The following is a 15,032-nucleotide window of genomic DNA, read 5'->3' as shown; positions in this document are numbered from 1 at the left end:
TTCTGTTTTTAACTTGGAAAAAATGCCACAGACTGCTTCTGAACCACTTTGCATGAATCGAGCATGTTTTTGAGTGGCATAAGAGATTCAAAGAAGGCGGTGAGGGATGAGGTGTGGGAAGAGTAAGGAAGTCAGAACACCAGAGTTGATTGATCAAATAAATAATTTCATGGATAAGGACCATCATGTATCTATAGAGACAATAAGTGCACAGATTGATGTCAATGTGGGAACTGTAGATACAATTATTTGCAAGGAACTGAAGATGCAGAAGATTTGCACAGTTTGTCCCAAAGGTGCTCAGAGAAAATCGCAGACTATTTGACCAAGATGGGCATCAAAACATTTCCTTATCCTCCTTATAGTTCAGACCTTGCTCCCTGTGACATTTGGTTATTCCCTAAGCTCAAGGAAAACCTTAGAGGCTGTTGTTTTGAGACAATTAAGGAGATGAAAGAGGCTGTGACAAGGGTCATTGATATGCTCACACAAAAGGACTTCCATGGTGCCTTCCAGAAGTTGTTGGAATGGTACAAGTGTATTGCAGCCGGAGGAGATTACTTTGAAGGAGACTAGAGTTTCATGTTTGTACTATCAATAAAAGTGCCCATACGAAAAAAAAGTCTAGAAACTTATTTTAGATGTGTTAATGTGGGCTAATAAACTTGCTTGTCATCAAAAAAGCTGTACACTTAATACTCTCTATCTGATCTGATCATAATTTTCACAGCAAATGACCAGATGAAATCAATTGTATTGTGATGAATAACGTGCAACTGAAACTTATCATTCTAATTATTTACATTTGTTATTTGTCTTTTTTCTCATCCTATTTTCTTTTCCTCATCATAAACCAATTGATATCTTTGAACAGGTTCACATGATTAGATGAATAACATAAAGATGAATAATTTGATTAGTTTCGTAAATATTCTTTCTCTCTCTAGGATCGCACTGCAGAACATCTCCAACTAATACTTGGTAAATGGATAAATTTCACTCTATTAGATCTTGGTCTTAAATATTCAAGTGGTCGAGTTAGCTAGTGTTTATATTAGTGCTTATGATACGGAACTTAATCACAGGGAATAGTCTCGACAAGAGATGAAGTGAGAAAGTACCCCATGCCAAAAGTATCGTTGGTTCAGTTTTACATACTGGCATGTGTTCGATAGCTTTTAGAAATTGTTTTCCAAACTAACTTGTTCAATTCTGTGTCCATTTTTCTCTAACATCCATCATTTATCACTTTTATGCTTTCCTTAGCTAACTCCTGCTAAGTTACTCTATCTCAACTGTTATACATCTTCTAACCAAAAAGCTCTCGTCCATTCATTTAATGTGACCATATCAATAAAGTCTCCCGTTTTGCATTTCTGTTTCCATACTGGTCAGATTTGTCAGAATTAAGCCTGTCTTTAAGATCACACATCCATTGTATCCTCCTCATATCATTTGTCCATGCAACGCATGTCCTCAATCCTAACTGGTTAGGTTTCACTTTCATACATCGTCAGATGAAATTGATGTCCAATATGATTGACAGAAAGAGTAGTGGGCGTAACTATTGTTTGGAAGAAATGATCAAACTTTATTTATTTTAAAATGATTTAACAGAACATTAATAATTAAGTTATGCTCTTAAGACCTTGGTCTCTCTTTCTCTCTACTTTCAGTTATGAGATGAACATCTGAGAATAAATCTTTCATTCTTCTAAGAACAAGTTCTCTAAGTAATTGCATGATAATTTAAAATAAACACGGCTGACTTTTGTTTACAGTTAATGGAATTGGTCTCTTTTCTTGGAGGAAAATAATGCACGCCATAACTACGCCATATGCAACAAGATATTGATTTTAATGTTGATTAAAATAAATTAAGAACTAAATGATTCGTCTTCATGACACCCTATGCTTATGTAACATTACGGCTGGATTCTCTAATTGAGAAGATGGCTAACGTGAAGTACTTGCGAGATGTTAGCCACATTCTGTAGAAGAGACGAATAGCAGAAGAAATAACTAGTTTCATGATATCTGTCCCTAAATTCAATAAGTCATATTTTGTACAATTAAAAATGTTTAATGTTTTCATTTTTGATTCAATTAAATTCATTTTCAAATTAATCCATAATCTAGTCAGATGAGTTGGTTTGAAAGTTAATTTTTAAAAGCTGTCCAACACATGCCAGTATGTAAATCAGATGTTAACCCAAGTATATTTCACTGATGGTTATATAGGTACACAGCTTTCGTTTTTTTTTTTTTTTCTAAGGGAGAAGGGGTTACTGTTTATCAATGTCCAAAGGTTATTCAAGGATATGGTTTATGAGTTTGAGGTGGATAGTGAGATAACACTGATTGGTAACGGAACTTGAGTAGAGTGTAATTATTTAAGGACTAATTTACATTAGACTTGAAAACGACCGTGTTATAGTCAGCTGGGAAGCAACCCCACAGTATTGTGCTCCACAGATTCAGTTCTAGGAAAGAAACTTTGTTCATGGATTTTTTTTTCTTTAAGGCACAAATGCTTGCTGTCATGGTTTTATGTTAATACTTAACATAATCTCTTTTGAATGACATTAAACTTTATCCAATGATTTAGGTCCAAACTTGAGAATTTGAAAACTCGTTTTCTGCATTTTCCTTTCCACTTAAAATTGTTTCATTTTTCAATTATTTTAACGTGCTTAATTGTTTTTTGAAAAATATGCCTCGTTTTGCTTCGTCAATGCTAGTTTAAAAGAAATTAATTCAGATTGAATGTATTTATCTGTCACTCCCCCACCAGGTCCTGGATATGACCTTAAACTATGTCCGATGGTGAGGCCTCAGCTTGCAGGCTTTTGGAAGTGTGGAGCCACTCTTTGTCATTGCTCCCAGGTCCACTCTGACTCGGAGTGGTAGTACCTGTTAGGGTCCCAACTATGGGTTGAATAGAAACTGACTTGAAAAAAAAAAACAAATATATTCTATTAAAAAATTTTTTCTTCAAAATCATTGGATTCGGCATTAAATAATCTGAAAAGGGTTGATATGTCGTAAAACAAAAATAACCAACTCACCCCCACCAAGGCTTATTGCTACTGATGTATAAGGGATTATTGTGATTAGAGGTCAGATTTAAGGTGGCAGGGGCAATCTGTGTCAGGAGTTGGGCAGCTAAATGTTTGTTTACATTGCATTTAAATTTGTACATTGGTATGGTGAGACGGGCAAAGAACAGAAAGGGAATTCCAAAGTCAAATGGTGCAAGGAAAAAGCTGTTAGAGAAAAAAAAAAAAAAAAAAAAAAAAAAAGTTAGTATTTAGGGATGCAACGCTACAGTGATGTAATGGAGGCTGGAGCTTAGACAGTGTGACATCTCATAAGCGGGGGGGGGGCATATATATATATATATATATATATATATACACACACACACACACACACACACACACACACACACACACACACACACACACCCACCCACCCACACCTTGTTCAACAGTGCTTGGGCTAGTGCCTGGTGCACCAACAATACCCCATGCACAACAAATTGTGTCTATCTAGAAACATAGGATACTGGCATGGGTGAAAAGTTTTCTAGTCCAATAAATTTTACCTTATTTGCAGCAGACTTGGCAACATGCATGCATTTATTCAAATTCATATCACACTTATGTCAATGTTGTTGTTAATCTAGGGAGATAACTAATATTGATTAGGCAAAAATAATTTTTTTCGAGAGACAATTTAGAACATTTAAAAACTGTTTCAGTGTTTGATTGATTATCTAAGTAAAAAAGACCTTGTCTCTACAAATGCCAAATAAAGTTAGTCTTGGAAATTGCCAAAGCATTACACAGTTGCCTCTATGATTGCCGAATGAAGTTAGTCCTAGAAATTCATTTTATGTACTTTTTTTTGATTAATTAAAATATTAATTTTAATCACTAATTTATTTTTAATTTTATTCTTTAAGTGTATTTATTTTTTTCATAAACTGCTTCGGCAATTTCTGGGACTACATTTGGCACTTGTGGAGACAAAATCTTTTTCACTTAAAATGGTTTCATTGTTCAATTGATTATTTAAGCGTCCTAAATTGTCTTTTGAAAAATATGCTTAATTTTACTTGACCAATGCTGATTATCCCCCCCCCTCCTTTAAAATCACAGAAATGCCATTCATTTCCTAAGAATGTCTGCCCAAGGAATTTGAGTGCCTTGAAAGGTGCTATGATATTTAGTGGTTTATCTCTTAACAGGTTATTTGTAAATATTGTTATGATAAAAGAAAAATGTAATCTTTATCTAAATAATATTCTGCTTGTTCCTTCCTTCCTGAGTAGTTATGCTATGCTTTGAAAAAGGCCAAATTAATTTTTGGAAGCTAAACTGCCTTTAAAAAAAAAAAAGCTAAATTTGCTTAATGTGGCTTCAAAAAAGCTAAGTTGGCAACCCCGGACGAAAATATGAGTGATATACTTTTAATGTAGCCTCGTTTTCAATTATTATAATTTATGACCATTGCTATAATGGTGTGAGAAAGGAACTTTAAGTAATTTTGACATGCATCAGTTCTTCAAAGAAACAAGTCAGCAAAATGTTATGTAAAAAAGGGAACATTAAAAAAAAAAAAAAAAAAAAAAAAAAGAAAAAATAATGAACATTGTATGCCAAGAGGTGCTGGACTGAAAGAGTAAATTAAAGATGGTCTCTTACAATGTTATTTTATTTATATTGAACTATGTAGCACAATATTACTTTCTATTAGCACTTATTAATTTATCTCATTTGGGTAAGTTCTATATTTAAAAATACAATGGACACTATCTTCATAGAAATGTTAAACTCATATTTGCTGTGTGTTATTGTTTTTCTGTCCAATAAACTAATTTTTTATGCTATCTAGAAAAATAGCAACTTCATCAAAACATTTGTTGATTAAATATATTTCTAAGTCTATGGAATTTCCATTAGTGCTGCTAGTATTAATATTATGTTACTATTTCTTTGTGTGTATTTCTCACCTCTATGTGACTTATGCATCTTTTACTTTTTAGTTACATTTTTAATTTAAAAAAAATTAGTTTATGAAAACGTTTTTGTCTATTTATTCTTGTAGGCTGAAGAAAAAGCCCAGATGCAGAAAGAACAACGGCGCCAATCACAGTTAGAAAAGAACTCCAAAAAAACTTATTCTCGATCGCACATGACCAGTGACAATTTACCAATACAGAAAGAAACATCCGTAGCCATCAAAAGAAAGGTAGCATTTCTTTTCCTTATCTTTTATGATTTACTGTTATCTACGTAATACAGGATGCAAGTTCTCCGCTTGCTATTTTGAGAAAGGCTATTTCCATTTAAATTGATCTAGTCTCTCATTGATGGTTCTTCTCAGCTTTCTTTTTTTTATGGAAATCTTATTTTTTTTTTTAATATTTTCTTATAAATAAGAAAAGGCTTTTTCTTTTCTTTTTTAATCTCTGAAAATTAAATCTTTGCATTCATGGCAAAATTAACAAGCAATTGATGAAAGCGGGTATGGGGCGTTAGATGATTTTTATTCAATAAAGAATGACTTCCTGTTTCTTTCCCATCACATACACATTCTGTGCCTTTCTCTTAATTTTACCTTTATAAAACTGATTGGAGTTGGTGTAGGAAAAATTTTGGTACTTGTGCATTATAATTGAATATCAAAAAATGCATCTTAAGTAAAAACACTATTATGTAAATAAATTTTGTCTCCACAAGTGCCAAACGTTGAAATTAGGAAAAATGATCAAGTAGAAAAATGACAAGAAAAGATAATTTTATAGTTTTGTCGTTTTATCCTATTCAATTTTGTATGACACTGATTTACCTCCCTTGTTTTCATTGAACTATTGCTATTTCAAATTAGGAAATGGCTGATTGAGAATATATAACGATTTTTTTTCTTTGTGAAAGCAAAAAAACTACTTCTAGCAGATCTTCTCGATTTTTGTCATTTTTACTGATTTCAACGTAACCTGTAATTATGTAACAGTGTTTATTACTTAAGCATTTTTTTATTTTTTTTTTATATCCAATTATGATGCACAAGCACCAAAATTTTTTCTCCATATGCACACATTTGGAAACTCCTCTTGATTTCGGCTTTTTTTTTTTTTTTTTTTTTTTTTTTTTTTTTTCCAGTGGCTATCGCATTTCGGATAATATTAGTTACTAGTTTTGTATCTACCCAGCATGGCCTGGCATACATTGTAGTTTTTAATTTTTATTTGATCACACACTTTAACTTGTGCAGATAAATCAAATTTTAGTATATGGGAAATAAATTTTATCATGTTCAACAAAAATATGAATTATTGTCCTTGTCGAATTTTATTTATTTATTTATTTTTTTCACTAGTTAAAAATGTTTCATTATCAGATTTTTTGATCAGAACTAAATAATTTTTAAAATCAATTATTTATAACTGCATACATTATTTAAGTTTGATATGTCAGCTTAAATGCGATTAAGTCCAATTTTTTAAATCTCACTACTTAACTATACCTAATAGACATAAGTATTTTTAATTACTTAATCTGAGAGATGTTAATTGAATCCAATTTTATTTTCTCATAGAGATAACTATTTTCTTTTATCTTTGCTTTTTTGAAAGATGGATGATAAACAAATAAATGTGCGAGACAAAGATGGTTTCCGAATCCCTGTCGTTCCAGCATTGGTCGGAGATTCCTCTGGAAGGCATCATGAAGCTGATGGACCAACATCAGCAAAGAAAGCCCGCATTGGTACTTTATTTATTTATTTTTTTTGTAATTTCTAATGAATTATTTATTTTTTTTGTACTCGTCTTAATGAAAAACTAACCAGCTATATCATTTTAAAAAAAAATGTATTTTGAGAATTTTATTTCGCTTTATATTTCAAAGTAAGGAAAAGAAAAAAAATGGGATGTAGTCAAACTTGTACATTATTATAGTGACAATAACATGGTAGACAATGACAAATGAAAATTAGTCAGCCTAGAGTAAATTTTTATTTGTCGGCTTAAATGCTGATTGTAGCTGATTTTGAAAATCCAACAAGATAACTATACATGTTAGAAAAGTTAATTATTTACACTGTTTTAATAGAATGCTGCATGATATCCAAAATAAATCCCAAAAAAAAAAAAAAAAAAAAGGGAATATGGTAAAATTCTCGGAAACTGAAATCCAAGTAATAAATCCTACAAATTTTTTTTTTTTTTTCTTGTGTCCTCTGTGATTGCCAAACAAAAATGTCCACAATACACAAGTGATGGGTTCAGCAATTGTCGAGAAAGATGAGCATCCATCCCCATTAAGAAAAAAAAAAAAAAAAAAAAACGAAATTGATCTGTGCAAATTTTTTTTTAATCTAATTAAAATCAAATTAATCCATGATAATTTTCAACTAGTTAAAATAAATATTTTTTAAAACAATTAGCTTTAAAACATCTGAAGTATAAAATAGATTCAATTTACTCTCCAGTGAAATATCTATATTAAGTAAATTTTTAAAAATTGTATTATGGGATTGTTTAATGCTTTTTGGGCTTCGACTTTTGTTGACTCATTTTATTTTGACAGATTATTCACATTAAGCAGAAGAAAATAGGATACACTCAGGGCTGACCACTCCTTTTCAGCTTGTGAGATACTTTTAAAACGACTAAATAAAAAATGATCTACCTACATTAAAAAAATGCTAACCATATATTTGTTTTTAATTATTCAAACTGGGTTTCACAGATATTCATATAAAATCAATTCATTAATTTAAATTATTATTTCTGATGACACAAAGAAAATAATGCCTACTGGTGCATTTTGAAGAATTTTTTTTCAAAATTTATGAGAGATTATTATTTGCTTTTTCATTATCCTTCACTACTTGAAATAGTTTCGTCTGGGAACTAGAAAAAGCTATGTTTTTTACTTGCTAACTTTGATTTTTAAGTTTTATTTACTTATTTTTCAAGGGCTCCCAAGTTTACAATGCACTTGAAGGTTACATCAACTAAAACTTTGAATATAACCCCAATAATAAAATTATCAATCCTTACTTTAAATATGTTTTCTTGATTTTTTAGATGGCCCTCCTCCTGGCATGCCCCCAAAAGTTAAACCAGACAAAATAAATGAATACACAGTGTTTGTGAGCAATCTCAGTTATGAGTTAGAAGAAGATCAACTTGAGTCCATTTTTGCAAAGGTTTGTAAAGTTTCCTTTACTTTTCTTGTTTCTGCCAGAGGAATTTATATATTAATATTGTACCTTTTAACGTATGTGAGTTATGGTTTTCAGATTATAAAATGATTTGATCGGGAGATCCTATTTATTAAAAAGGGAGATATTAGGTGATAACATACTACAAACATTAAATTAGTGTATGGATACGCTAATTTAATGTTTGTACTACATTATCACCTACTATCCCCCTTTTTAATAAATAGGATAAAAAATAAATGAATAAAATGTTGCTTTTGACCTGTACGGGAGACTAAAATATATCTTAATCTTCTGGCTAGGATCCAAGGGTAGTATCTGTTCTGTCTAAAGATAGTATAATATCGTGGTGTTTCCATTCGCGCTGGGTGTCCATATAATGAAAATATGTCGCAGACTTCTATAAGGATATTGGAGATAAACTGTAATAACCAAATATAATCAACTATGTGCCTAGAAAACTGAACCGTTAAATTTGATATTGTAATATGAGACCAGAGGGGAAAAGTAGCAACCCTAGTTGAAGTCATGCCCCTACTGATGCTAGCTTAAACAGAGTTGAGAGGGAGAAGATAACGGAATATCAAGGTCTTTTATACGACATGAAAGGATACTGGAATCTTAGAAACATCTTCATCATTCTAGTAAGGAACAACTGAACTAATGAAACCTAATTTTAAAAACTACCCGGCGAATCAATTGCGAGAGAAATGCAAACAACTGCACTTAAAGAGATGGTTAGAATCTTAAAAAAATATCTCAGTTGGAATGTCTGAAATAGCAGGTTACTCTGTCCCCCCCCCCAATCGACAGATGAGACTATTCCTATAATGATCTTGTTCCTGTTGATTGCGGTGTGATGCTAGTTCTGTGCAGTTCTAGGAGAACAAAATTTTTGCAGGTCCAAGTGCCCTCTCTTTGGGGACATTGACCACAATCCAATTTTCCGACCGTGCTGTTACAGTTCTTTCAGTGGGGAAAGAATGAAATGCCTCCAGTATGGATACCTCAATCCCAGCAAAAACAGAATGAAAAAAAAAAAAAACACATTGTGTGGAAGAGGACTTGAATGTGGAGAAAGTATTTTAATTGCAAATCTATTGAGGTTGTTGAGAAATTTTGTTAGATTGGTGATGCAGTGTTGTCATCCATAAGACTAGTCAGATTGCTAGTGATGGGTTGTTTGAATCCGTACAGTTATGCCTCCATAATCAGACATCAACAAAACAAGTCTCTTGTAGTTTTAATAACAAATAAGTTGAATGATTAGAAACAATGTTTATTCTCCAGTGACAATACTGACAGCAAGGAGGGGTCACAGGGTGGTGGTGATGGGTGTACAAAATGGCAGAGATTTAATGTGTCTGCTTTCCTCCCGTGGTCACTTTTTCTCTGGTGGTCTCATTTTATTAGGACAAATAACACCAGAACATCCTTCCTCTTGTTTATTGTCTGAAATGTCTGTCGATCCCGCTGACACCATATCCCCGGGAATTCTGTGTCCCCCATTTTGAACTTCTTTGACATCATTGCCAGCGCACCTCTATCTAAGATCGTTGCCCTGACCGACTTTCCTGGGTCTGGCTTTATTGGTGTCATCTTTGCAAACCCAGAGTATACATTACCCACTTTTCAACACCTGTCATAATTCGGTCAAAAATGGGTTCTTTTTTGTCTACTAAGATGAGAAGAACATATGGTAAGCCTTTGCAGTTTGTTTGCTGGCGTTAATTCATATGCTACCCATCTGCTTATCTTTCATCTCTTTTCCAGCTGATGCAAATGAAGTCTTATGGTTTCATGTAAGTTACATGAAACCTCGAAGCTAGTTCGTGACAGGTTAGACATGAATCTGACTCTATAGCTATCTTTAAATTGTCATTGTTTAAAGATATTGGTCGTCCAGCTCGAGGCTCATCTTCAAGGGTTTCATTGCCAGAACAAAACTTTTGCAACCAGTTTCGTGCAGTTCTTTCACTTACTGCACCTTCACCAAACGCTGTACATAGCTTGCAAGAAGCAGATGAAGCACTTGTGCCAAGTTTAAACTCCTACAATAAACAAGCACGAATTATCAATTTTTTATCAGTCATATTTAAGGTCTGAAATAAGAAATAGAATAACATTAGTCACGAAAAATGATAAAAACTGAGACCATTCAAAAATTTACTTGTCAATACAAGTTGGTTTCTGTGTAACTATGCTTGTTAGTAATGAAAAAGAGGGGTTTTATTTAAGTCAACAAAAATCGGCAAAGACTTTTTTAGACACCTGAGATATATATATATATATATATATATAATCTCTGACTTCGACAATTTTTTTTTCTTCTGGATAACGCTAATTTTCATTATTTTGAGACTGAGGTTGTAGCAAAAATGTTATGGTATAAAAATATTCATTAGCTTTTCATCTTTTTAACCAAATTAATATTAATATAATTTGTCCAACATTGTTATCTGTTATATTAGGTTGACGAGAAATTTCTTGCAGAATTTTTAATTTTGATTTTAGATTATGTATTTTCAAATAAGTTTTCATTATAATACGTTTTACTATATGTATCATTTTAAAGAGCATTTTTCACTCTAATCATTTAAATTACAATCGTTTTAAAACACTTATGTCTTTTTCAGAACGTTGAATACAAGATGGAAAAAAAAAAGCAAATTCGCACAATTTTCTTATTTCAATTCAAGTTAGGCCGAAAAGCTGCTGAAACAGCTCGCGATATTAACGAAATGTTTGGCTCAGGAACCACTACTGAACGCACAGCACAATGATGGTTTAAGAAATTTCATGGTGGTGACAAGAGTCTTGAAGGTGATGAGCATATTCGTCAGCCATCAGATGTTGACCAGGTTGAGAATTGCGATGAAAAAGGGGTACTTTATAACAAACGGTGACGCTAAGTTCAGTGGTTAGACGTCGATGAAGCTTCATGACACTTCCCGAAGCCAGAGTTGCATCGAAAGGTCATGCTGACTGTTTGGTGGTCTATGATCAATCTCATCCATTAGTTTTTTTTAATGCAGGTGAAACCACCATGGCAGATAAATACTGTAAACAAATGGATTAAATGCATCAGAAATTTTGATAATAACACCCAGCATTAATCAACAGAAAATGCCTCATTTTCCTCCACAACAATGCCCCACCGCATGTTGCTAAACTGATCCTGCGTAAGTTGAACTAATTGGGCTAAGAAACTCTTCCTCATCTGCCATGCTCTCCAGACCTCTTACCTACTAACTACCACCTTTTCAAGTGTCTCAAAAGCTTTCCGCATGAAAAATGCTTCACAAACCTAAACAATATCAAAAACGCCTTCAGCAACTACATTACAACCAGAACGCAATAGTTTTACGTTACTGGCATGAATACACTTGGTTTGTGGTGGAAAAACTGCGTTGATTCTGATGGTGGTGATTTCAATCAATTAATTTTTGTTCGGGCAGAGATATGTTCATCTGAATTTGAAAGTTGAAAACCGCAAGAACTTTCTTGTCAACCTGATACTTTGATATAATTGTTTATTTTCATTGTAAGGAAAAATCTATTCCAAATATACTTAAATTATTTTTCTTCATTAATTAAAATGTAAATTTTTTTTTTTTTTTTTTTTTTTTTTTTTAGTGTGGTGAAATCTCTCAGATCCGACTCGTCCAGAATTTTAAGGGTAAATCGAAAGGATATGCTTATGTGGAATTCAAGTCTTTTGTAAGTATTTGCAATAAGAGAATTTTAATAGATCATATCATGTTCCTTCAAATTGAACTTGCTAAATCGTCACAAAGTTTTATTATACAAATTTAGTCATACCTATTTCAAATAAAAAAAATAAATTCTCTTCATTGAAAAAAAATTTTTCATTCTTATATAAAAATGTCTATCTCAAATTTGTTTGTCTGCTCCTGTTTGTGTTGAGTCCAAAACTAATTAACCAATTACTATTAATTTTGATATCCCACTGTTAAGTATAAGGGTGGTTAATGTGGACTGTATTTAATTTACTTTAATTCTTATGCATATAGGGACTGGAACAAAAGAAAAAATTGTTTATTTTAACTTACAGTAGAACCCTGGGATGCAGCATTAAAAATTAGTAACAAAATACAGTACAGTATATAAAAACACATGTATATAATCAAATAACATAATAAATAATACTGTAAGGTAAGGCAAATACTGTAACCAAGGCTGTAAAAAAAAAATTGTATTCCACATCGTAACCTGAAAAAAACGTATCCTAGGGTTCTACTGGATTATGGATTAGAAAATTATTACTTGACTTTATTAATCATGCATAATTCTGTTTTGTTTTGATATTTATTTCTTAATCTTTCTCTTTTAAGTGTCCAAAAAAAAAGCAGTTTTATTTTATTTGGTTAGTTGTACTCTTTACATGAATTTGAAAATATTTTTATAAAATCATTGTTTTGGAATTTATATAGGTTTGAAATTTATCCTATTATTATTATCATCCTGAGTATTCTCAGTGTAGACATTGCACACATGTATACAGAATTGAAGGAAAAAAAAAAAAACTAAGCAATTTTACAAAATCTGTTTTATTTACATTTCTCATAGCATTAGTTTTATAGGGTGAAATTTTACTTTCAAATAAGCCTTCATGAAGATGAAACGCAGAATATTCTATGTAGCGTAATTGCTAACTTACTACTACTACAACATATAATCTATATTGCTCCAGATACGACATGAAATCACTTGATGTAAAATGCGATGAAAAAAAACAAAACTTTACAGTCAAAAGCTAAGTGTTCCATGGATAGATTCCGACCCTGAAAATAACAATTCTTCTCCCTTTGCCAGAAACATCGCTCATGGAATATGAGGATTAAAGAATAAAATAATGGGAGCAAGAGTTACAATGTCCACTTTCTACTCTTTCATATACAATTAATATATTTTTTTTTCTCCATATGTTTCAATTTGAATTCTTTTGCACTGGTTTATCTGTTAAAGTTTTTTAAAGATCCATTTATTTATAGTTTGAAAATAGTAACTTAAATGTTACCACAGTTGCTGAAAAGCTCAAAATTTAGTGATTTGTATTTAGAAATAAACATGAGGAAAAAAAAGTGAAACTTATTGCACTGCACAAAGAACTAAAAGTTTGAGACTTATAGAATTGTAAAAACATGTTAAGAATGCTTATCCTGCGAATATTCTGGTTGATCAGGGAAAATTTTTAAATAATTTCAACTAAATTTTCAAAACCAATTGACAAGAAATGAATTGGTTAAAAATAAATCAATTGAACACATTTTATATCAAATATCTTTTTGTCAGCGGCAAAAATTCCTGTTGCCAACCTTTGCACAATAAAGCGATACATTAAAAAAAAAAAATGGATTATTTTTCAACAGGATTCAGTAAAGAAAGCATTGGCAATGGACAGAGAATCGGTTCATGGCCGACCCATGTTTGTATCTGAGTGTGAGGATCGAACCGTCTCGAAGACGCATCAATTCAAAGTAAGTTCTTAAACAGACTATTATTCCTTTTTTTTTTTTTTTTTTTTATTCCATTTGATTAAACCGTTTTTCTCCTCATACAGTTTTCTTTTCTAGAATGAGGTATTTAAGCTATAGGAATAGATTCCTTACTACAGACTAACTGCGTTTTTTGTTTTTCAGAAAATATTGATGAAAAAAAAAAAAAAACCGAAATGGCATAGTTTTTAAAAAAAATCGCATGCATAAATTGCAGGTATGAAACACTACCAGGCAATGTCAAGTAGATACTAGTTAAAAATAAAAATTCTATATTTGAATGTCTGTTAATGATCTAAATCTGGGAGTAGAAATTAAACCGATTTTTTTCAGGTTATGACATGTAGCAAAGAAGACGGTGAAAGCATTCTCTTTGGTCGTAAGGTTGAATGAATACAGATGCCTTTTTCAAAGCACTATCTTCATTACCTTCCTGCATTACATTGGAGAATGGGTGAATAATACTATGTAATAGCAATGTAACTACTGCATGTAAATATGATTGTATTTATTAAAGTAAAGCAAAGAATGTAAAAGCCTCAGAGCAAAATAATGGTGGGCTGTTTTTTTTTTGTTGTTTTTTTGTTTTCTTATTGCATTACAATTACAACTGCCTAGCTAAGAAGAAAGATCTACATACCATCACGACTATGACGATGGCAGTTCAGAGAGGAAACGAAATTCATGATGCCACTACTTCTACAACAGCAATTGCTACTAATTGAACTGTTACCTTTTTTTTATTTTGGCGGGGGATATACATTAGTCAATGTGTTTAAAGCATAGTAAACATAAGTAGTGGGAATTTTGTAAATTGGATTACAGGGGCGGGGGGTCATCAAGAACTTGTTTATGTTGGACTTGAAGATAATCCGATTGTAGTCAGCTGGAAAGCAGGCAATCGGAAGAGTTCCACAGGTGTGCAGTTCTAAGAAAGAAGCTTTGATCATGGAATCTACATTTAGGTTTAGGCACAGATAAAGTGTGCGAAATTATTGAGTTCATTTTATATAGAAAATTAATCATCCACTATTTATTTTATTTTTTATTTATTTATTTATTTTTTTAATTCCTTCTTTGGACATCTTTTTTAAGCTGTTGAACCATACTAGATTTTGACTTGGGCTTCTGTGCGATCATCAAAATTTACACGGGGAATTTCAAGTTATATTCATTTTTGCCAGTACTTGTATTCAGTACATTGTTAGATGAAAATACAAAATATACAGGTAGAAGAGTAACTTATCTTGCCTTTGGTAGCATTTTAAGAGAAGT

General features: G+C 31.9%; 1 protein-coding gene across 1 annotated transcript in view; it reads left to right on the top strand.

The window, feature by feature from the left end:
* LOC145293737 (spliceosome associated factor 3, U4/U6 recycling protein-like) overlaps window positions 1-15,032 on the top strand; it is an 87,766-nt gene that overhangs the window by 58,987 nt on the left and 13,747 nt on the right. Inside the window, exons 15-19 of the mRNA XM_080140196.1 lie at window positions 5,113-5,256; window positions 6,644-6,776; window positions 8,102-8,223; window positions 11,875-11,958; window positions 13,632-13,739. Of these exons, the coding sequence (XP_079996322.1) occupies window positions 5,113-5,256; window positions 6,644-6,776; window positions 8,102-8,223; window positions 11,875-11,958; window positions 13,632-13,739 (591 nt within the window). The remainder of the gene's footprint in view (window positions 1-5,112; window positions 5,257-6,643; window positions 6,777-8,101; window positions 8,224-11,874; window positions 11,959-13,631; window positions 13,740-15,032) is intronic.

The sequence above is a fragment of the Euprymna scolopes genome, chromosome 2 (assembly GCF_053919585.1).
Source record: "Euprymna scolopes isolate OS-2025 chromosome 2, ASM5391958v1, whole genome shotgun sequence".
Lineage (NCBI taxonomy): Eukaryota > Metazoa > Mollusca > Cephalopoda > Sepiida > Sepiolidae > Euprymna > Euprymna scolopes.
Note: the sequence above shows the minus strand (reverse complement) of the source record. Positions and strands in the feature narration are given on the sequence as shown.